We start from the raw sequence: 24,380 nt of genomic DNA on the forward strand, positions 1-24,380 counted from the left end.
TGTTGTGGCAACTCAGTCTTCTGACTCTATGAACTATGCTTCTGAGCAAGAGCTCCCTCTTTTTAATTTGTTTCTTTTTATTAATGAATTCTTTTATTCAAGTAGTATTTATTGAAAACCCAAGATCTACCAGGCACTATAAATCGATAAAAAAAAAAATCAATGTTCATAAACTCTACAGCCAGATAAGACAGACTGGCAATGACAATGAAGTGTGCTAAATTCTCTCAAGAGAAAAAAATTCTACTCATAACAGGGGAAGTGAGAACCCTTTCCAATCCTGAGGTTCATAAAGTGTAAAAGAATGAAGAGCTTCTAGTTGAGAGGGCTATAGGGAATGATCCGGCTACCTCAGGGGAAAAAACTAAGTTTAATTAAAGCAAGAATGTACAAGAAATATGAAAAAGATGGAGGATGAAGATGAATTTGTTAATCATGAACAGAATTTCACAGGGCACAGTGGGAAAAGGTTTGAGAGGTAAAGAAATGATAGAAGGCTAAGTTGCAGAGAAGATGTCCAATCAAGATAAGTGATGTGAGAACTTGTGTCTTGAGTAGAGATCCAAGAAAGCAGACATATACAGAATCATAGGTTTAATGGGTTACAAGGCTACAAGCAAATTAGTTACAAAGGTAAGCCAGATAGATGATAAGGATAGACAGCACTCCAGCTCAATAGGATTCACCTGTAGCATAGATAGACAGCTTTTCTCATCTGCATAAGGAGGTTATGTGGTGGATAAGGAGACTTCTGTCTCTCTGTAAGCAGCCATTTGTAACCTGGACTGATACTATGTATTCAAGTGAAAGAAGTTCCAGACTTGAGGCTTCAGACATATAGCTCCAGACTCCTGACAGCCTATGTTTCATGAGGCTTCCTGAGGGTGAACAATAGGACATTTTCTTAGTATCCCATTCAGAGACTTGCAGAGTCCTTGTGTATACAGTATATATTTAATAAATATTCTGGATGTAACAAAGAATGTCCTTCATGGTTACAAAAGTACCCCAAATTATCCTTAATGACCTATAAATTTACCTGAAGCCAGACTGCTTGAATTTAATTTCCAAATCTGACACTTACTAGCTGTGACCCTGGGCAAATTAATTAACCTAAATGTGCCTCAATTTCCTTATCTATAAAACAGTGATGATAATAAGAACACCCGGCTTAAAGGGTTTTGTGAGGACTTAATGAATTAAAAGATCCAAACATAAGCAGCAACCTCTTCAACATCAGCCACAGTAACTTCTTTCAAGACACGTCTCCAAACCAAGTGAAACAAAAGCAAAAAAAAACTTTTGGGACTTCATCAAGATAAAAAGCTTTCGCACAGAAAACGAAATAGTCAACAAAACTAGGAAGCAGCCCATGGAATGGGAGAAGATATTTGCAAATGACATTACAGATAAAGAGGTGAAATCCAAGATCTATTAAGAACTCAATACTCAAAAAACAAATAACCCAGTCAAAAAATGGGCAGAAGACATGAACAGACACTTCTCCAAAGACGACATACAAATGGCTAACAGACACATGAAAAAATGTTTAACATCGCTAGCCATCAGGGAAATACAAATCAAAACCACAATGAGCTACCACCTTACACTGATAAGAATGGCAAAAATTAACACAACAGGAAACAACAAGTGTTGGTGAGGATGTGAAGAAAGGGGAACCCTCTTAATGGTTGGTGGGACTGCAACCTGGTGCAGCCACTCCGAGAAACAGTATGGACATTCCTCAAGATGTTAAGAATAGAGCTACCCTATGACCCAGCAATTGTACTACTAGATATTTACCCCAAAGATATATATGCAGTAAAAAGAAGGGTACCTGCACCCCAATGTTCATAGCAGCAAAGTCCACAACAGCCAAACTGCGGAAGGAGCCGAGATGCCCTTCAACAGATGAATGGATGAAGATGATGTGATATATATACACAATGAAATATTATTCAGCCATCAGAAGGATGAATACCCACCAGTTGCATCGACATGGGTGGAAATGGAGGGGATTATGCCAAGTGAAGTAGGTCAAGCAGAGAAAGACAATTAACATATGGTTACACTCGTATGTGGAACATAAGCAATAGCACAGAGGACCATAGGAGAAGGGAGGGAACCCAAACGGGGAGAAATCAGAGAGGGAGATGAACCATGAGAGACTAGGGACCCTGGGAAACAAACTGAGGGTTTCAGAGGGGAGGGGGTAGGAGGATGGGGTAACAGGGTGTTGGGTATTAAGGAGGGCACATGCTGTGATGAGCACTGAGTTTTATACATAACTAATGAATCACTGAACACTACATCAAAAACTAATGATGTACTACACAGTGGCTAACTGAACATAAAACAAAAACAAAAACCCACAACATGCAAAGTGTTTAAAACAATGCCTGGGAATCGCCTGGGTGGTTCAGTCAGCTAAGTTTGGCTCAGGTTATGACCTCAGGGTCCTAGAATGGAGCCCCACGTCACATAGGGCTCTCCGCCCAGGGGGAGCCTGTTTCTCCTTCTCCTGCTACCCCTGATTGTGCTCACTCGCTGTCCCTGTCAAATATATAAATAAAATCTTAAAAAAATCCCAAAACAATGCCTGGCACACAGAAAACCCCCTCCTGAGGCATTATGCTCAAAGAACACGAAATTGATTAGCTTTGTGAAACCTCGTGCACCATACAGTACAATCAACACATTACCTATTACTTCAAACTTCAATTATCACTATGGCTGATCTATGAAGGTATTGCTTACCTGGATCAAAATTATCACCAAATATTCTCTTGGCAGGAATCTTCAGGGCCATAGCAGGAAATTGTTTCTTTAACTAGAATTTTAAAAAATGACATTATACGAACCTAACTTTCTAAGTCTTCTGGTTATACATGTACCAAAACAAATTACAATCTGATTTTCAAGAAAATCCATAAGGCATACTTTTAAGGACATCATGATCAAATAAATACAATATTAAATTATACCGATAAAATAATGTTAGCTTGTCTAACCATCCTATTTTGTCCCAATAGAACACTTAGTATCTGGATAAGTTACTTAACATCTCTGTGTTTCAGTCTTCTTGTCTGTAAAATGGAGATAATTTTAGAGCTTAGATAAGAATCTGGAGTAAAGCTCTGAATATGTGTTACTCATCATTTATTACCTCAAGAGAAGTTGTGATCTTTGCATTCTTTCTAAATGAACAGACTTGACAATTGTTTTTAAGAAAGTGGTGAATTTTGTTTTCCAATAGCCTCTGCTCTAGCCTACCCCTTATTAAAATTTTAATACATCTGCTTATCAGATTTGCTTATCCCTAGACAAAGAACAACGTAGCCCCGAAGACATTAAATTTGGGGCAGTAAAGTCATTAAAATGGGTTAAGGCTTATTTTTATTATAAGCTTGATGTCAAAAAACTACACACACACACACACACCCACACACACACACCCATACCCAACTACCGAAATGTCAGGAAATACAAAGAATGGAAGAATATTAATCACTCTACACCATGAGTATGCGGTCAGCAAAATTCGGACTGAAAAATCTGTAGACAAATGACCCTGCTTTTTCAACAAAGAATTGTAAAGGAAAGAAAAGAGAGGTGGAGGGGGAGACTTTGTGACATAAAGACACTTCATAGATTTATTAACCAGTCATATAAACACTGACTGAATATTGGATATTAAAATGTTATTGTTAATTATTTTCACATGTGATTACTAATACTGTGTGTGCACATTTTTTTTTAAGATTTTATTTATTTATTTGACAGACAGAGATCACAAGTAGGCAGAGAGGCAGGCAGAGAGAGAGGAGGAAGCAGGCTCCCTGCTGAGCAGAGAGCCCGATTTGGGGCTCGATCCCAGAACCCTGAGATCACGACCCAAGCCGAAGGCAGAGGCTTAACCCACTGAGCCACCCAGGAGCTCCTGTGTATGCATTTTTAAAGAACTCTTATCTTTTTAGAGATGTATACTAAAATATTTACAGATGAAATGATACGAAGTCTAAAATTTGCTTCAAAATTACAGTGGGCTGGCTAGGGAAAGAGATGAAACAAGAATGGCCATGTATCTGGACCTATGGCAGCTGGCTGGTACATTATATTATTTTCTGTATTTGTGCTATTCTCTCTACTTCTGTATGTGTGCAATAATTTCTACAATTAAAAATTTAAAATGCAGGGGCACCTGGGTGGTTCAGTGGTATAAAGCCTCTGCCTTCAGCTCAGGTCATGATCCTAGGGTCCTGGGATCAAGCCCCGCATCGGGCTCTCTGCTCTGCAGGAAGCCTGCTTCCTCCTCTCTCTCTGCTGGACTCTCTGCCTACTTGTGATCTCTCTCTGTCAAATAAATAAATAAAAATCTAAAAAAAAAGAAAAAATTTAAAATGCAAACTACAATCATAAAAATACATTTCTATAGACAAAATGTTTACAGAATAGATATTTTACTTTTTGTTTTTTTCTTTTACTCTAAAGGGAGCACAGGGAAAGAATTTGTGTTTTCAAACCTAGGGATGGGGAACCTGGGTGGCTCACTGAGTTGGGCTTCTGTCTTCAGCTCAGGTCAGGGTCTCAGGGTCCTGGGATCGAGCCGTGCATTGGGCTCTCTGCTCAGCGGACAGCCTGCTTCCCCCCTCCCTCTGCCTGCCTCTCTGCCTACTTGTGATCTTTCCCTCGGTGTCAAATAAATAAATAAACAAAAATCTTTAAAAAAAAAAAAAAAAACAACTTAGGGAAATCCAGGCCAGGCTGAACCTCACTTCCGTGGTTTCAAGGAACACAACTGACATGATTCCCGTTTTTTGCTTTGTCACCCTCACTGCAAGATGCAGAATTAGGAGTTACAGAAAAACAGGCAGAGAAAATGGAGAAATAAGAAAGATGAAAAAAGGAAGAGAAATACAGGAAAAATGAGGGAGAAGGATAATAAAAACTCAACTACATTTGAGGAAAAATTTCTGCAGAAAGCTTAAGATGGGGTGTTTGATGGAATAAGGAAATGAAAGTGATCATGGTGGGGGAGGGTACCCCAAACAAATCATTCACTTCTTCTTTATACTTAAAGATATTCAAATATTAACACCCTAAACTAATTAATCTCTAGCTATTTATTTATAGATTTATTTAGTTATTTATTTATTTGAGAGAGTGTGTGCACAAGTTGGGGGTGGGGAGGCAGGGAGGGATACAGCTCCCTGCTGTGGGGCTTGATCTCAGGACCCTGGGTATCATGACCTGAGCTGAAGGCAGACATTTAATCAACTAAGCCATCCAGGCACCCCAGACATCCGTAATCTCTAGTTACTTAAATCATGAAACCATCATGACATGAGGATGGCTCTTCACTCATACAAGAATTCCACACTGCTGAGTTTTTAAGCCACATCCCCATACATTCCTCCTTCTTATAAACAATTCTACAGAAGGGAACACATTTAGAAGGTAAATCTGGCTCATATAATCATTTAAGCAAATATAGAAAGAACCTCAGATTTTCAATTATTCGTAGTTCACTGGAAAAAACTGATCTTATTTCTCTAAGAAGTTTATATAAACTATCTGTATGTGCATATGTTTGTTAAAGTACCATCATGATAGCTATGGTCAAATCTGTACAATCCTCAAAAAATGCCGATCATTTACATAACGGTACCTAAGAATTTCAACCAGAGCTGGTATTCAACCCTCACCCAGTCTCCAATATAAACTATATTTTTAATGTAAATTTTTAAAAAATCTCTCAACATTATGGGGTACCTGGGTGGCTCAGTCAATAAACTATCTGACCCTTGATCTCAGCTCAAGTCTTGATCTTGGGGTCATGAGTTTGAGCACTGCCTAGGACTCTAAACTGCATGTGGAGCCTACTTAAAAATAAATTAAGTAAATAAATAAAAATGATTAACATTACAGAAGATATTCTCATGTACGAATTGTTTTTGGATTTTATTTTGTTTCAAAAGTATGGCTTCACTTACAGTAAAAAAAGACTGCCTCAATAGCCTCTAATTAAGCAATTAAAAAAATATATATAGTTTGGTTACATATGCATTAAGGAAAAATTTAAAAACAGAAGAAAACACAGTAAAAATACTACAGTTACCTCGGAGTAGCAACATAGGAGGGGTGATTTTTAAGTTTAAACACTTATTTTCCTCCACCTTCCAGATTTCCTAGAATATATATTAATTTTACATAGGAAAAAATGCCATTTAAAAAACTTAAGTATTACTTTAAAAGTTCAATTTTAACTAGCAAAGCATTTGAATACTATTTCAAAGAAAAACAGACACAGTTAAATACTAAATAGAAATGAATTGGAAAGGGCACCTGGGTGGCTCAGTTGGTTAAGCATTTGCCTTTGGCTCAGGTCATGATCCTGGAGTCCTGGGATTGAGCCCCATCAGACTCCCTGCTTGGCAGGGAGCTGCTTCTCTCTCTGCCCATCACCCACTCATGTGCCCGCACGCACTCTGTCTCTGTCTCTGTCTCTCTCTCTCTCTCTAGTAGATAAATAAAATCTTAAAAAAAAAAAAAAGAGAAGCCTTACTTTCATGACTTAACAAAACATGGAATGTTGTACAGGTAGCCACTGGATTCATTCAGGCCCATTTAGGAAGTTAGTTATCTCATAACTGAGATATGCTTAACTTCCTCCATATTTAAAGATTTTACAAATGGTAAGTCACACACTTCTGCATCTATTTAATCCTACTTTTTTAAAATCAAGAGACAGCATTAAGAAAATTGAAAAAAATTACTTTCTTAATATGAAACAATTTTTTCTGAAGGATACCTGGTAATCTACCATTTATTAAATAATTACATAAAGAGATTCCTATTTATTCTTAGGGCAGAAAAAAATTTAAATTTGGGATTTAAAGCATAAATGCTTTTTTCCTTAATTGAAGCAAAGCTTGGAATAGAGCTGTCTTAATAATGTGAGGTCTACAATGACCAACACGGGTGGTGTTCTTTGGCCTCCTAGGTGTGTATGATTAATACCTACACAACAATGGACAATAATACACAAGCACTGGTCTCTGCATTGATCTGGCCTGATGTGTTAGGCCATGGTGCTCCTGCTTCCTCCTTAAAAATAATATTTAATATCTAAATTCTGAATATATAAAAATAGTTTATATTAATTTAAATGATTAATGATCCCTCAGATATCACCCCCCACCTACCAGTAACTGTCAGAACTTAAAAAAGCCCATATTCATTTTAGTTGTGTTGGCTACTTAAAATCTGGAACCGAAGACTTAACTCTGGCCAAAAATGAAACTATAAAAGCTTATGACAAACTTTCAGACCTAAATCTAGTTGCTGGGCAATTTAACCAGAAACAAAAAGACAATAAACAACTATTAGTGAGGCAGTAGAGAGAATTTATTTCTAATATTCTGACATTAACTGTATTTTAAGTTGCACATATAATTTTCACATCTTTAAGAGTTTACTCAAAAATTCTCAACAATCCTCTCTCCACCCTTTTTTGAAGGAATTCCAAAGTTAGGATGCTTCTGAAGAATCTCTTACCCTTTTCTGCTTATCTGTTTGAGAAGGAATATTATTTAATCAAAGAAATCTCTCTTGGGGCCTCTGGTGGCTCAGTCGGTTATGTGTCTGCCTTCAGCTCAGGTCATAGTCTCAGGGTCCTGAGACTAAATCCCACATCAAATTCCCTGCTCAGCAGGGAGCCTACTTCTTCCTCTTCCTCTGTCCCCTTGCATGCTCTCTCAAATAAATAAATAAATACATAAATAAAATCTTAAAAAAAAAAGTCTCTCTCATTTGTAAGTTGTCTTAGGTGTTTTATTTCATTACATATTTTTTAAGTTTTATTTATTTAAATACTCTCTATACTTAATATGGAGCTTGCACTCACAACCCTAAGATCAAGAGTTGCACACTTTTCCAACTGAGCCAGCCAGGAACCCTCAGGTGTTTTGTGTTAAAAAAAATCCCAGGGGGGCGCCTGGGTGGCTCAGTGGGTTAAGCTTCTGCCTTCAGCTCAGGTCATGATCTCTCGGTCCTGGGATCAAGCCCCACATCGGGCTCTCTGCTCAGCGGGGAGCCTGCTTCTCCCTCTCTCTGCCTGACTCTCTGCCTACTTGTGATCTCTGTCTGTCAAATAAATAAATAATTTTTTTTAAGATTTTATTTATTTATTTGATAGAGAGACACACACACACACAGCAAGAGAGGAAACACAAGCAGGGGGAGTGGGAGAGGGAGAAGCAGTCCTCCTGAGCAGGCAGCCCAATGCAGGGCTCCATTCCAGGACCCTGGGATCACGACCTGAGCCAAAGGCAGACGCTTAACGACTGAGCCACCCAGGCACCCCAATAAATAAAATCTTTAAAACAAACAAAGTTCCCGCAGACTGACATTTACTTACAGTATTGTAAAGCTTATCAAACTCTGCATATCTCCTGAAGACAAACCACTCACTCCTGCCCATTGAGACCAGAACTTTATAAACCTGTAGAAATAAAAAATAGCATTAACAAAACTTGATTGCAAAAAAAAATTCATTAGCTATTTAGTAGGCGAATCGCCCATTTTTATACTCATGAAACTGATATTAGACATCCATGTTTATGCATGATTCTCTAAAATACACAAGTATACTGGCTAAAAGACTCAGTCTTCTTGAAAGGAGATATTTTATTTTATTTATTTTTTAGGAGATATTTTATTTTTAAAATGTTATGAAATATTTCTACAGTTTTCAAAAGAATAACACAGTGAACACCTGTGAATTCATTCAGATGTCTGAATTCTAACATTTGCCATTCTTGTTTCAGAACTTTTCCCCCAAGATTACAACATTATAGATTCAATTGATGCTATTCTCCTCTCTTCTTCCCTAGCAGTAACCATTATCTTGAAATTATAGAGTATTTTCAAAAGTGATGCCTGGCACACAGTAAAGACTCAGCTAAAAGTTCTTCTCCTTCTAGGTCATCTTGTACACAGTAGTTTTCAAACCAGGAATTATCCTCAGACTTCCTACTACTACCTTACCTGTGTTTAATAATCATATATAAATATATATAACTTCATATTACCAGAGTCAACAACCCTATGAAGTAAGCAGAACAAATACTATAACCCTTACTATATACATTAGAAATTACGGCTCAAAAAGTTTAAAAATTTGCCCAAATTCACAGACTTATGAGATTAAAATGCAAATCTTTTAACCCTTTATATACCAGAGCCAGTATCAAATCATCAACCACTATAAAACAGAATTAATTCTGATAATTCATCCCATCCCATATTCTCAGAGTATAATTCAACATAATAATGTAGAGAGGATGGTTTGGGTCTCTAAAGATCTGTTTCATTTCTTTCTTTTCTTCCTTTTTTAAAGATTAATTTGAGAGAGAAAGAGAGAGAGAAGCATGAGGGGTGGGGAAGGGCAGAGGGAGATGAAGAGAGTCTTAAGCAGACTCCACACACTGAGCAGAGAGCCTGACACAGGGCTTGATCCCGGAACCCTGAGATCATGACCTGACCTGAAACCAAGAGTCGGACACTTAACCAAGTACGCCACCCAGATGCCCCATGTGTCATTTTAAAGAGAAAAGTAACAAGAACCAAGGTTCTTGGTTTTCTTGAGGAAAAGCTCAATGATGTATGACTTGGGTTATGAATTAAAGAGATAGGAATTACTTTGGAGTTTACAATACAGCTGTCCACAGTCTTTTAGACAACTTGGGAGTAAACCAGGTTTATTTTAGAACATGGGCATACAAATATGTATAAACTATCCTCTCCCATAAAAGATTGAAAGCTATGCTCACAAGTTCATAGTTAGATAATACTCTGAGGAAAGCACCTCTCCGAGACTGCATGTGATTAGAATGAGAATTTCTATAGCACTCTGTAAGATATGGTCACATTAGCAAAAGCACAGTGAGAAGGGTCCCAGGTTGCAAACCACATTCCTCTGTGAGAGAGAGGATAAGGTCCTATCTGGAAGGTGAAACAAAGTCCTCTCTCGGTATCAGTCACTGGAGTTAAGTGATGGATTACTTAGACTGAGAGGAAAAGGGCACCCAGGCACCTATATGAGCTACATACATCTGGTCGTGGGTGATAACATGGCTCTTCTGGTCTTAACCAAGAAGGCATCAAGTAGTCTTAGAGGAAGCTGTTGGATGTAAGACACCAGATTTATTTGTAAGATGATATGGCTCACGAGGAGAGAAGAGGGAAGTAGAGGTTAAAGAACCTGGTTAAGGGGCCGCTGAAGCTATGGTGTTTCTAAGACCAGATTACAGATTTAACTCATGGAGCACTCAGGATCAGACAGGACTGCTAGCAAAGAATCAGAAACTTAGGTTTAGATGATTGCAAGCTTCTTGAATTAGCTATGCTGGCTTCCTAGTATGGTAAGGTGGTTTCTCATGGTTACCCAAGGACAGCCAAGACTAGAAACCACAAATAGGCTCCAGGCACAAGCAGCCCTGCTTCAGATAAAGCCCCATGAAGTTACCAATCAGCCGTATGACTTACGAACAAGGGCTTTTTTTTTTTTTTTAAGATTTTATTTATTTATTTGAGAGAAGGAGAAAGCAGAGAAAGAGAAAGCCAACTCAGGGCTCCATCCCAGGACCTCGGGATCATGATCTGAGCCAAAGGCAGACACTTAAGTGACTGAATCACCAAGGTGCCCTAAACAAGGGCCTATTACGTGAATTCAAATAAAACACCAACAGGTAACAACAAACTCTTCAAATTTTAAAAAACACTTTCATTTGCAAAAGATGCACAAGAATTCGCAGATAGCAGTACAATACTTATTACAATATAAAATTATTATTATTATTATTATTATTTTAGTATTTCCTTACTGCCTGTCTTTTACCACCAGAAAGTGAGTTCCTTGAGAGCAAGGGCTGTTTCATTCTTGCTACCTACCATACCCCCAGTGCCTAGAACAGCACCTAGCATGACGCAAAAACTCAATGACAATTTGTTGAATGGATAAATAATGAAAGTATAATTTAAATTTGGTTTAAGTTAAGACATCCTAGAAGATAATGCATTTCTCTGTAGCAAGCTTCACAGTATAGATCTATATAAAAGACATGAGAACTAGAGTATAAAAATATTATCAAATGGCAAATAACACAATCTCTGTTTTCATTCCCAAGTATGACACAGGCATTTGAGACCCACTGAGGGTCAACACAGAGTCTGCGTTGGGTGAGGTAGGGTCTATCCGTGTTGACTAGAACAGAGGTTCTTGAGGACTGCCCTGTAGTGATCAGCAACTAACATGTGAACTCAGTACTACTCTTCATTCAACATCAATTCAACAAATACTTCTAAAATATCCAACTCTGTTCTGGGTACTGATAAAGCAACAGTGAAGGAAGTTCTTATTTCAAAGGATCTTGCTAGTAGCCTAGTCTAGTCATAAATAAACACAAAATATATTAAGTAGTGATAACTGCTAATAAAAAATTAAAGAGGGGAGGGGCACATGGGTGGCTCAGTCATTAAGCATCTGCCTTCAGCTCAGGTCATGATCCCAGGGTCCTGGGATCGAGCCCTACATCAGGCTCTCTGCTTGGCAGGAAGCCTGATTCTCCCTCTTTCTGCCTGTGTTCCCTCTCTCGCTGTGTCTCTCTCTGTCAAATAAATAAAATCTTAAAAAAAAAAAAAAAGCTAAATAGGGTAGAGGCACCTGGGTAGCTTAGTTGGCTAAGTATCTGACTTTTGATCTCAGCTCAGGTCTTGATCTCAGGGTTGTCAGTTCAAGTCCTGCAGCGGACTCCATGCTGGATTTGGAGCCTATACTAAAAAAAAACGGGTGATGCACCTGGGGGGCTCAGTTGGCTAAGCATCCGACTCTTGATTTAGGCTCAGATCATGATCTCAGGGCTTTGAGATTAAGCCCTGTGTTGGGGTCTCTGCTGAGCTTGGAGACTGCTTAAGATTCTCTTTCCCTTTCTCTCTGCCCCTCACCAACCACCCCTCCCAAAATTAAATAGGATAAGTAGGACAGACAGTAGGTGTACTCTACTGTACACCTCTACTGTACTATAAAGAGTAGGAGTAGGGAGGGCTGTGAAGGTGCTATTTTATATAGGGTGGTCAGAAAAAGCCTCTCTACAAAGGCAACATTTGATAATCTGAAGCAAGGAAATGAACAAAGTGATCTGGAGGAGGCCTTCAAGAATGCAGGGAACAGCTCTGGGAACAGCTGGGTAAGAGCAATGCTACAGACTTCCTGAACCTTTCACAGATGGCACGAAAATACCTCTATCATGAAAAGTAAATGGACACTGAGATAACTCACTGCCTGTATTTGTTATACATGAGCTTCCATCAAACTTGGCAGGAGGTTATGCCCTTGAAGGACAGAATGCTCATGGGTTTTAAAAAAAAAAAAAAAAAAAAAAAAAAAAAGAAGAGGGAAGGAAAAAAACCTTTCACACACTTCACTATTTTACTGAGGTACACTGACCTCTTATTTACCATCAATGTGATGTTTCTAAGACTTGCTTATAAGATTGTGGAATAAATGAACAATGTTTAAGATACTGCTGTAACAGACACTGAGCAGAGGCAAATGGCCAGACATACACTGCAGTCTTTCCTCAGTCTCTCCTCTGGGCTTTGGTACAGGGTATGGAAGTTTATTAAGAAAAGGAAAACAGGGGCGCCTGGGTGTCTCAGTGGGTTAAAGCCTCTGTCTTCGGCTCAAGTCATGATCCCAGGGTTCTGGAATCAAGCCCCACATTGGGCTCTCTGCTCAGCAGGGAGTCTGCTTCTCCCTCTCTCTCTGCTTGCCTCTCTGCCTACTTGTGATCTCTATCAAATAAATAAATTTTTTAAAAAAAGAAAAGGAAAGGAAAACAGGAGAGAAGGACAGAAGCTGTTTCCAGTTCCTTGTCTGGGACTTTGGGAGAAAAGTGTCATTGGGGGTTCCAGCCCCACCTACTTAAGAAAGGAGACTGGATCGCGCTTGCGCTCTCTCTCTCTCTCTCTCTCTCTCTCTGACAAATAAATAAATAGAACCTTAAAAACAAAACAAAACAAAAATACACGTGGGTGGCTCAGTCAGTTAAGCATCTGCTTTCAGCTCAGGTCATGATCCCAGGGTCCTGGGATCAAGTCCCACATTAGGCTCCTTGGTCTGCAAAAAGCCTGCTTCTTCCTCTACCTGCCACTCTCCCTGCATGTTTGCTCTCTCTCTCTGACAAATAAATAAATAAAATCTTAAAAATGAAGGAAGGAAGGAATGAAGGAAAGGAGGAGGAGACTGGAATGGTCAGACCAAAGGGTTTAGTTTAACTCCTCAGTTTTCCCATGTGACATGAACTCTGAGTTGAAAATCATTTGTCATGGATGCAACTGGCTGAAGCACGGTGATCCCCAGGTCAGAGGTCAGGGTAGACCACCTGAATCAAGAGCAGTGAAAGGAATGGCAGAGCCTCAGTGGGGTCTACAGCCATCAAGAGCCAAGAGGAAGCTGGGTCAGCAAGAGTCACCACCACTCTGGCTAAGCCAACAGAGAATAGATAACAAATCAGTTGATTGACTGCAGATGCCAGCAGTGGATGCCAACAAAATGTCCAGGGCTAGATCAGGTCAACTACAGCTGGCTGTTTGCCAGATAAGTCACTCTACACCCGGAACAGCAAAGATCTAGAGGGCTGACAAGAATGCAAGAGCCTTCAGCAGGCTACCATGAGGTCAATCACTGACTCAATAAATACCATGAAAGGGGACACCTCTCCACTCACAAACCATGATGTCAAGTTGGAGAAGCATGTGTTCAAATAGAAATAGAGTAGAATGAAGACAGCTGTAGCCTTTTAACTTAAAGAACTGCTTAAATTTTAGCTCAAACTAAGTGTTAAACAGAATTGAGTTAAATGAGTTTCTTTATACTACTCAGCAGGTGGTGGAAGATTACAAGGAAGAGCAGATCAGTTATAGACAAGATAAATGATACTGTTTCAGGGGGAGGAGGGCAGGGGATCTCTGAATATACACACAAACAGGACTACTGGAAATAAAACAGGATGTTTCATTACACTAATTAGAGAAATGGCTACTCTCACTGATACAATGATTCAGCAAACATTCACTGTGTTTATTCTTTATAGTTCCATATTAGATATTACGGTGATAAAAAAGATAAAATTAGAAATGGACTTTGCCTTTCAGGTAAAAAAGAGATAAAATACTGGATTAAATACTTGAAAAACTGAGGTAGAAAATGATTAATGTCATAAGAAAGGTGCTGTGGAAATTGCAAGACGGGGGTTCTTAACATGGGATCCATGACTTCTGGAGTCCATTCACCTCCTGACAATGCATGTGAAATTATGTGCATGTCTGTAGATCACTGTGCCTGCACAATTTCTAGTGAGAGGACTGGAGTTTCATAACCTTTTCCCAGGGGATAAGTAAACAGGCAAAAATCTGAAAAGGAAACTATATTCTGTTACAGTACAAAGGGAAGACCGTGGAGGATATATAATTTTAAAGGTGTGTAAGATCTGGATTATGTGGAAACATCAGATGGAGGAGTTCTAGGTTAGGGAAGAACAAAAGCAGATATGGAAATATTATCTATATTCATTTTTTTTCTCCATATGCTTTATATTACATACTTACAGTAAACCTCTTCTTTTTCTCTCTGTGTTCATCAGAACTGGGAATGCTGACACTTGGGCAGCTTTCCTTGTAGTCCATGTTATAATCCCTTTGAGTTTATTGTCTCAAAAGGACACCAAAAAATAAGTCCGAAGAAATAGTCAGCAGAGGACACAGCTAATAGAAAACATAAAACCTCTTGAGGTAATATTCAAATTCCATCATGCAACCTTAATCAACAGGAAAAAAAGAAAAAGAAAAGAAAAAGAAAAAAGAAAGCATGGATTAGCAAAATAATTTAAAAATACAATGATTTGTCATTATTCACAGGACCCATTTTATGCTTATTCTGGCAGGAATTTACATTTGATCCTAAAGCACAGCCCAGGTTAGAGATATAGTTTTTCTGCCCCATCAATAGCTATACCACAATCAAACACGTGTGTCCCACCTGCCTTCCTTACTATGAAGAAATTCTAGGAGCTACAGTTCAGGTGAACTGACGCCAACTTGCACCTAAAAGGGTTCTATTTTGTTATATTTCAAGCAGGGTTTTTCAATGTGTATGTTCCATTTTATTTTTTTTTAAGTTTATTTAAGTAATCTCTACACCCAAGGTGGGGCTCGAACTCATGGGCCTGGGATTCAGAGGCACTTGCTCTTCTGACTGAGCTGGCCAGGCACCCCCAAAGTGTGTTTTTTCAGACTTCTTGCATCAAGATGAGCAGGTGAAGCCTGTTTCAGATTAGGATCCTATATAGTAATTATTTACTCCTGTTTTAGATGTGAGGCAACTGAGACATGGAGACATTAAATAAATTAACCCATCCAGGATGTGAACCCAGGCTGTGTGGCTCCAGTCTTGACTCTTAACCACTGCGCTAAGCTGCATTTTAACAACTGTGGATTTTATGCCCTGGGCCCCTGGTCAAAGATATTACAATCTTCCTATAGAACAAATACAATTATGTTATTATCATTCTGCCTGAGGACAAAGGGCTTGAAATGTCAAACTGATGTCACTTTTGCTACACACAGCAGCCCACTCTCTCTACTGATACAAAATAATACCCTTTAAAGAGTTACTTTGCCAGTTTCCCTGGTGACTAATTTTAGGAAGTCACACCAACAGATCTAGTAATTGTAAATAAATTATAGTGAAGCAATGATTTTAAATATCTCTATCAATTTTAAATTTAAATTTTAAATATCTCTATTTATCTATTGGTAAATAGGCATTGCATATTCAGGTATGGTGAGTCTGAACTGGTTATAAGGGTGCTTCCTTTGAGAGGATTCAAAACCCACTTTGCTAGACCGGATGAATGCAGTCAAGAAGGATTTACATGTAGTTGAATTAGTTGTCAGAAAACATAGATATGTAGCTGACCCACTCCTAAGCTCAGAGTGCTGCATAACAATAGCTATCTTCTTTAGCTCACCCATTAGACCAGGGCGGACACCTGATCAAAGTCTTACCCGCAGTCCCAGCACTCTACTGCCACAGAATCAGAGCAGGTGGAAACTTAGCTCTTCTAAGGCAGATTAACCTTGCCTAGGAGCCAGAGACCCACATCAGCCCATTCTCTATCTGTAGCAGAAATGACAAGAGAGTGGAAGTCACAGTGCTACACTTTCCACACCTATCCCTTGAGAATGTGAGACCCGGGGCATGGTGGGCCCTGCTGGTACCGTATTATGTACGAGCTTGAATGTCTGTTTGTGCCTAACTGTGCACAATCCACAGGAGCAGAACTAGAGGAGGACATCAAGTCTCAGGTCTTCCCTTTGGAAGGGACAATAAGGTATGACATTAAATGGCATCAGAAACAGATGAGGGGGGAAAAAGCTCGGAAGCAGGATAAGTTGTTTCATACAAGATACCCAGAGCACAAGTATAGTAGGCAATTTAGTATAGAGCCCAGCACTTAGGGGGATGCCAATTCTCCTAACTACCTATTCCTATCACCCCTCATTGCACCCTAACGACAGTTAGCTACACAAGAACCAAGGAAGAAGTTCAAAGCAGACTCTGGGAAGAGACCACTTTTATACTGGAAAATTTGCAGAATCTCAGAAATTTTTACCAGCAGGAGTCTGAAGAGCATATATGGGAGTACATTCAAAGGATTGAGGAGGACTAAATAGGAGATTACTGTGATCCTATAATGGCCACAGTCTTTTTCCAGACCTCCCTGAGAGAGACCTGCACCTATGCACAGGGGTGACTGCCCACTGGGGAAAGAGAAATGTATAGTCTTTTCAAGGGTTACTAGACACTAGACCTAAACTGACACTAATCCCTGAAGATCCAAAGCAGGGCCCACAGGTCAGAGCACCTATCTCATTCCAGGAAAGAGATGAGTGATGAAGTCAACCCTGGTATCCCATGGTGGGTACCATGGGAACACAGGCCCATCCTGTGGTTACCTCCCTAGTCCTAAAATTTTTGTGCAAATGGATATACTTGGTAACTGGCCAAGCTCCCACATTGGTTCCCTGTCCTCTGTCATAAAAGCCATATGGAAGAAAGGGCCAGGAAGAAACCCCTGGAACTCTTCCCTTCTCCCTACTATGAAAGTAAACCAAAAGCTGTACCACATCCATGGGAGAAGCTCAGAAATCGGTACTACTATCAAAAACATTGAAGGATACAGAGGCGTTGATTCCTATTATATCTCCTTTTTTTCCTTGCCAAAAGCCAGAAAGATCTTGGAACATAACAACAGATGGTGAGGCCAATCATGGCTGCACTTCCAAATGTGATACTTCTTGCTGGAGAAAATGAGCAAAACCTCTGCTAGCTGGTAGATAACTGCTGACCCAGCAAATGCTTCCTTTTCCATCATCATCAGTAAGAACAGTATGATGCAATTTCCTACCAAGTGCCAGACAGTGTTTTACCTGAGGGCTATTTCTGCACTGCCATAATATAGTCTGGAAGGACCTCGATCATCTCAGTATCCCAAAGATCACCACACTGGTCCATCACACAGGTGGCACTATGTCAATCGGATCTTGTGAACAAAGAAGTAGCAAGCACTCAGGATGCCTTTGTAAGATATACGTACAAGCCAGAGAATAGAGGATAAAAGCTATGGAAGTTCAGGGATCCACCACATTGATGGTTTCTATGGTTCCAGAGGTCTGAGGCAGGATATTGCATCTGAAGTAAAATTGCTACACTTGGCACCATGTCCACTAAGAAAGACATAACATAACTGGTGAGCTTTATACGTGAATATGCCGCTCTGACCTCTATACTGGGTAACCCATGAGGCTGCCAGTTTTTACTGGGGCCTGATTTAAGAGAAGGTTCTTCAGCAGTAGAAGCTGCCCTGACTCTTGGGGCTATGCTTTAGCACACCCACTAGTACTACAAAGGACACAGCAGACAGGGATGGGGTAAGAAGCCTCTGACAAGCATCCAGAGAAGAGTAAGAGTTACAGACTCCTTAGGGTACTGTCAATAAGTTTTTTCCATTTGGTTCCTGGCTTGCTACTCAGCTCTGGCAAAGATTATATCCCTGCCCACGGGAAACCAAGAGACTATGTAGTAAGAACAGCCCGTCATGGGAAGTATTATCTGACCAACCAGTTCATAAAACTGGGCTGTACAAAAGCTTTCCACTTGATATGCTGAAAGCAAGACTGGGCCTGAGCAGGTCTGGAAGGCACAAGTAAACCGCAGGAAAACCTGGTACTTGTAACACCTTCCTCGTAAGCTCTGGCACCACACACTCATGGAGAGGATCCTACGATCAGTTAGCAGAGGAGAGAAAAGACATGCCCATTTGTGAATGGACATGCACGGTATGCTAGCCCCAACCAGAAATGAGACACTGTAGCTCTACTAAGGGATAGTCCTGACAGAGTGGTGAAGGGAACTCTTCCCATTAGGCACAATTCTGAGCAGTACATGTGGTGTCAGGAGAAATGCATGCCCAAGGTATGTATCTATGCTGACTTGTGGCCAATGGCTAAAGGATGGCTCACTGGTAAAAGAGCTGGAGAGAACAAGATTTGAATTGTTTTTCAAAGGGGAGAGCATATTCCCATACGTTGTACTTTCATTTTTTTTTTAAATAAACATTTTAAAAAGTTTAAAAAGGAGGAGAGGGGGCGCCTGGGTGGCTCAGTAGGTTAAACCTCTGCCTTCGGCTCACGTCATGATCCCGGGGTCCTGGATCAAGCCCTGCATCGGGCTCTCTGCTCGGCAGGGAGCCTGCTTCCCCCTCTCTCTCTGCCTGCCTCTCTGCCTACTTGTGATCTCTCTCTGTCAAATAAATAAAATAAATAAAATCTTAAAAAAATAAAGTAAAATAAAAATAAAAAGGAGAGGTTTGCAGATGTACTGGAAGGAGTGGACGTTGGCTGTGCCAAGTTAAGATTATTTTAACTAGTTAGATGACTGAGAAGCAGAAAGTTGTTGAAGGTATTTACCAAACTCAGATCTAAGACTTCTGGGAATTCGTGAGCATCCTGAGAGAATCAATCTATTAGACCTCAAAGAAAAGTTGTACTTATTTTCCACTGTGACCTGGCCTGAACTTCGTGGGATCAGAAATTCCAAAGAAGTGCAGAAATATCTGAGAAAATGAAATCACTCTTTCAGAAGCAATTCACTCATCTTGGTGCTATGAATCATTGCTTACACTTCTTTGCTTGCCTTTTTTTTTTTTTTTAAGATTTTATTTATTCATTTGAGAGAGAGAGAGAAAGACAGAGAGAGCACAGGCAGGGTAAGGGCAGAGGGAGAGGGAAAAGGAGACTCCCCATGGAGCCAGGAGGTGGACATGCGGCTCGATCCCAGGACCTGGAGAGCAAGACCTGAAGCGAAGACAGATGACCAACCATCTAAGCCACCTAGGCCTCCTCTTTGCTTGCTTTTGATGCCTAAACATGGAAGGTTCCTGAATGATCAAGTATTTGTCATACCAGTTTCTGTAGTACTCATATTCAATCTTAAGGCAATGTCTGTGTTTGCACGGCTCTCTGACAATACAAATCATTTTGTTGACATGGAGACCCATTAGCAACATATAAACTAATATCAGAACAGCAATGGTCCCGACTCAATGCACCTTCAGTTCTCAAAAAGACGCAACTGGGGACGCCTGGGTGGCTCAGTTGGTTAAGCAGCTGCCTTCGGCTCAGGTCATGATCCCGGCGTCCTGGGATCGAGTCCCACATCGGGCTCTTTGCTTGGCAGGGAGCCTGCTTCTCCCTCTGCCTCTGCCCGCCACTCTGTCTGCCTGTGCTCACTCTCGCTTCTCGCTCTATGACAAATAAATAAAATCTTAAAAAAAAAAAAAAAAGACGCAACTGGCTGAAGCGTGATATTCTCCCTGATTTCATCAATAAGGAAGACTAAACCTGGGCTAAAAACTATGTTTTTATGTGATGAAATTTGGCTCAATTACCTTCTTGAGTCACTTTCAAATTATTCATAAAATTCACTGAGTAACTTTGCCATTTGAATACAAAAATAAAAAATAATCATAAAAATTAAAGGCATATAGAAAAGCCACAGAAAAATATCCATCATCTTAGCACACAACAGACACGTACAGTCAATTTTTTTGGCATATATTTCATTTTTTTCTATATGTCTATAAACATATATGGGTGTGAGAATGTGTCTGTATTAGGAGTATGTGTGTACTCATGTATTAAAATGATGGAAAATATTGTTTTACAAACTTGTACTTTAAACTCTATAATGTATTTTAATACCAGTAACTATAGTGATGGTTATTATTACTGTGTGCTAGGCACTGGGTTGTTATTTAATTTTCACAGTAACCCTAGGAGATACTATTGTCACTCTCATTTTACATGGGAGCTAATAGACACGGAATTGGGCTAAGTAACTGCTTGAAGTCACTGAGGCAAGTAGTTGGCGGAATCAGAACCTGAAGTGATGTCTCATTCCAGAACCTCTGCTTTAACATGACACTATAACCCTTTCCTTCTCAAGACAACCTCGGGTTTGGTGGAGGGATGCTTTCACCAAGAAAACAGTCTAGTCCTGTTAAACTGAAAGCTAAGCCTATCCCTTAGCCATGTGTGGTTTATCAAGCCATCCAACCTGATAAGAAAATGGTCACTGCCCCAGTAAAGTGACCAATCTGGATTTCCAGGAGGAAACTTGGAGTCATTACACAGCGTGGAGAGGGGAATTATGTCTGAATTAAGGAGATTCAGGGGCACCTGGGTGGCTCAGTGAGTTAAAGCCTCTGCCTTTGACTCAGGTCATGGTCTCAGGGTCCTGGGATCAAGCCCCGCATCAGGCTCATTGCTCAGCAGGGAGCCTGCTTCCTCCTCTCTCTCTGCCTGCCTCTCTGCCTACTTGTGATCTCTGTCTGTCAAATAAACAAATAAAAATCTTAAAATACACACACACACACACACACACACACACACACACACACATATTTGAATTAAGGAAGTTCGGTGGGGCATGTCTAACAGTACTGGTCAATGGAAAACTGGCAACTCAATAAACAGACTTGGAACCTGTGGGAATGAATGTTTGGGGTCCTCCACTAGGAAACTCTGACAAGCTAAGGTGTTGGAAGAGGGTAGGGGAACATAAAATAGGTATTATTATCAACTGAGGCAAAAGACTAGCTACAGATGCCAAGACTATAGCAATTTTGTTTTAGTTTAGTTTTCTTCTCTGTTCCCTTCTCTGAACACCGGCAGTGGTTCCAGGTGGAAGTGTGAATGCACTGAATACAGTGCCTGTCAGTGACAGACTGTGTTTCCCCTGAGTTAGGAACATAAGTGTTATGCCCAAAGTATAAGAGGAATACTGAAGGACAGGAAGGGGAGGACTCTGCTGGATATCCTTTCTGTGTGTTCAGATCCATATCCACCCTGTTCCACGCCCTGGGATGCTGACCTCGACAGCCTGCACACTTTAGGCCCCCCTGCTTTCTAGCTGCTGGTTGATTTCATGCCTCTGGCATGATGGGGGGGCGGGAAACATTTGCTCATCTTGCTCCCTCCTGAGCAAGCTGCAGTTTGGTAGTACTGGTTCCTCCCTCTAAGGCTATAAACTCCTGAGAGATGATTCTGTCCGTGGGGATAAAATGCTACAATTCTCCACCTCAGTCCCTGGACAAGATTAATTAATCTAAACCCTCGTTTCCTAATCTGGAAAATGAGGCTAGCAACACCTACTTCATATGGTTGTTTAAGCATATGAGATAAGAAAAAGACCTAGCTCTGTATAAGTAGTCAATAAATTGAATCTAATACATAGCCATTTGTTTCAAATTACTTTTTATTCCTTTGTTCAACATACTTATTAGGCATTCCTTAGGCATTAAGCAATAGAAAGACAAAGAGAAGAGAAAATCCTACCTGCAAAGACCTTATCTCATGGGGAAGAATGATAAGCAATATAAAAATTTCAATACCTAAGTGTGATGTTACGTGTATGCATGGTATACCACGAAATGACAGAGAAGTGCCACAAACGAAGACTGTCATATATTCTCAGCCTAACTAAAAATAAAGCCAGGCAGACACTGTAGCAGAAGTTTGAAAGAGATCACATTTGCCTGCTTCAATTTTCTCTGGAAAAAGGAAGCTAAAATCATATGTTGGAAATGAGGATGCTGCTTCGAGAAAAACAATGAGATTAAATCACTTGCCACCCAATAATAACTATTATTATTATTATTATTATTATTATTATTATTATTATTTAAAGAAAGAAATCACTTGTCCAAGCTACTATCCGGTTAATGGCTTGGATTTAAGTCCAAATTTGACTACCTCCAAAATCTATAGATACTTGTTTGTTATACTACACTGTCTCGCTTTAAATAAGGTCTTCCTTTCCTTCAAGCTAAATCAATCCAGTAACCTAACAACATTTAATATTTAGTAGCTAAGTTTATTATAAGCCAGACTGTGGCTCCTCACCAAAGCCTTACTGACAGGAAAACCAAGGAGAAACTGCAGCATGAAAAAGGTAATCTGCCCCAGGTAGTGGGTTCAGGATTTGAACCCAGGTGGTCTGCCTTCAGGACTCATACCACACTGCCTCTACAACATATATATGCTCTAAAGAGTCCTCTGTTAATCAGAGAAGGCTCATAAATTTATTCTTAAGTGGTCAGGAGTGAAACTATGAAAAAGATACCCTGCTACTACTATAACCTAATCTATGTTTATTCTGTGAAACTGAAGCAATTAAAATCCTGCAAAATCATCTTACAGCCAGTCAGGGAAATAAAACAGAGAAGAGGACTGATACAAGAACCCAAAACGAAAAACAAATGATAAAAAGGGAAGTTGTTCATGGGGGGATAAAACTTGGAATTTGGGGGGAGGGTCACAGGTATGTTAGGCTTTTCAAAAGAAGAATGGGGGTGGGGGAGCACCTGGCTGGCTGAGTTAGTGGAGCATGCAACTCCTGATCTTGGGGTCTTGAGTTCAAGCCCCACATTGGATGCAAAGGTTACTTAAGAAAAAAAAAATCTTAAAAAAGAAGGAGAAGAAGAATGGGAAAAGAATCTGCCCTCACTCTGCTGGAGAATCACAATACGGTCTTGTGGATCGGTTCCCAGGGGCAGCAGGCTCACCTAGGGGGTGGGTCATGTGGCTCTAATGAGACTAAGTTCAGATACTAACTCAGAATGCAAGAACTAACCTTGATATTCACCTAGCCAATCAACTCAGAAAAGTCCAACATGACAAAAAGAAGTGGATGAGATGAGAACAGAACTTTCAGGGACCAGCCAGACTTTAGGAGGGACAGTGATTTGCAAAGGTAGACTAACAGCTAGTAAATATTGTATTTATGTATAGTGATAGTGGTTCTCTTCAAGGGGACAGTGCACAATGCCGTGGTATTTTTGGTTGTCACAACTTGGGGGGTTGCTAAGTGGCTACATGTCAAGGACAATGCTAAACACTGTACAATCACAGGTCAGCCCCTACAAAAGAAAGTCATCTAGCCTAAGATGTCAATACTGCTAAGGCTAAGAAACGAGTATCTATTGAGTGCTAATGCTAGGCACTATTTGAAGCATGCCTTAGAGCTAACACATCACTTGTTCCTCATAAAGACACATCAATATCTTTACCTGGATTTTACAGATGAACAAACCTAGGCTACAAGGTCCACATTCTCACACAGCTTCAGGGAGTAGCCCCGTATGGTGATCACAGCTCTGACCTGAGAGCCTGGGGTGCACACACTGTCTCTCAATTCCTTACAGTACTACTGCAGGTATCCTCTTCTTCTAAATTACCTTTGGAGATACGGGGTGAAGATGTCCATTAGCTATCAGGTTATAGAAAAGAAAGCCATGCGCAGGAAAAGCAGCTTTCTGATTCTGTCACCAGGAGGGGTCAGGTTTGTGTAGCACTGTACGAGGAGTGGCCTACCTTCATAAAACATCATACGTCAACATCTAACCAAGAGTGTGGGATACAGAATAGGCCCTGAGTATTGGTCCCATCACAAGGACGATCAAGGGCTAAATTGTGAAATAAGAAGGACACAAGAGGGGGCACCTGGGTGGCTGAATGGGTTAAGCCTCTGCCTTCAGCTCAGGTCATGATCTCAGGGTACTGGGATCGAGCCCCGCATCAGGCTCTCTACTCAGCAGGGAGCCTGTTTCCTCCTCTCTCTCTGCCTGCCTCTCTGCCTACTTGTGATCTCTGTCAAATAAATAAATAAACAAAATCCTTAAAAAAAAAAAAAAAAG

General features: G+C 40.2%; 1 protein-coding gene across 7 annotated transcripts in view; it reads right to left on the minus strand.

The window, feature by feature from the left end:
- SGK3 (serum/glucocorticoid regulated kinase family member 3) overlaps positions 1 to 24,380 on the minus strand; it is a 153,499-nt gene that overhangs the window by 54,386 nt on the left and 74,733 nt on the right. For 3 of the 7 annotated variants that reach the window (XM_047723588.1, XM_047723587.1, XM_047723586.1), the window contains exons 2-4: positions 14,671 to 14,879; positions 8,420 to 8,503; positions 2,758 to 2,830 (exon numbers count right to left, since the gene is read on the minus strand). In XM_047723588.1, the coding sequence (XP_047579544.1) occupies positions 2,758 to 2,830; positions 8,420 to 8,503; positions 14,671 to 14,748 (235 nt within the window). In that variant the 5' untranslated portion in view covers positions 14,749 to 14,879. Of the gene's footprint in view, positions 1 to 2,757; positions 2,831 to 8,419; positions 8,504 to 14,670; positions 14,880 to 19,092; positions 19,239 to 21,530; positions 21,542 to 23,753; positions 23,922 to 24,380 lie in introns of those variants that run through there. The other 4 variants (XM_047723589.1, XM_047723592.1, XM_047723590.1 and 1 more) reach the window with 3 other exon arrangements.

Source organism: Lutra lutra, chromosome 4 (genome assembly GCF_902655055.1).
Source record: "Lutra lutra chromosome 4, mLutLut1.2, whole genome shotgun sequence".
NCBI lineage: Eukaryota > Metazoa > Chordata > Mammalia > Carnivora > Mustelidae > Lutra > Lutra lutra.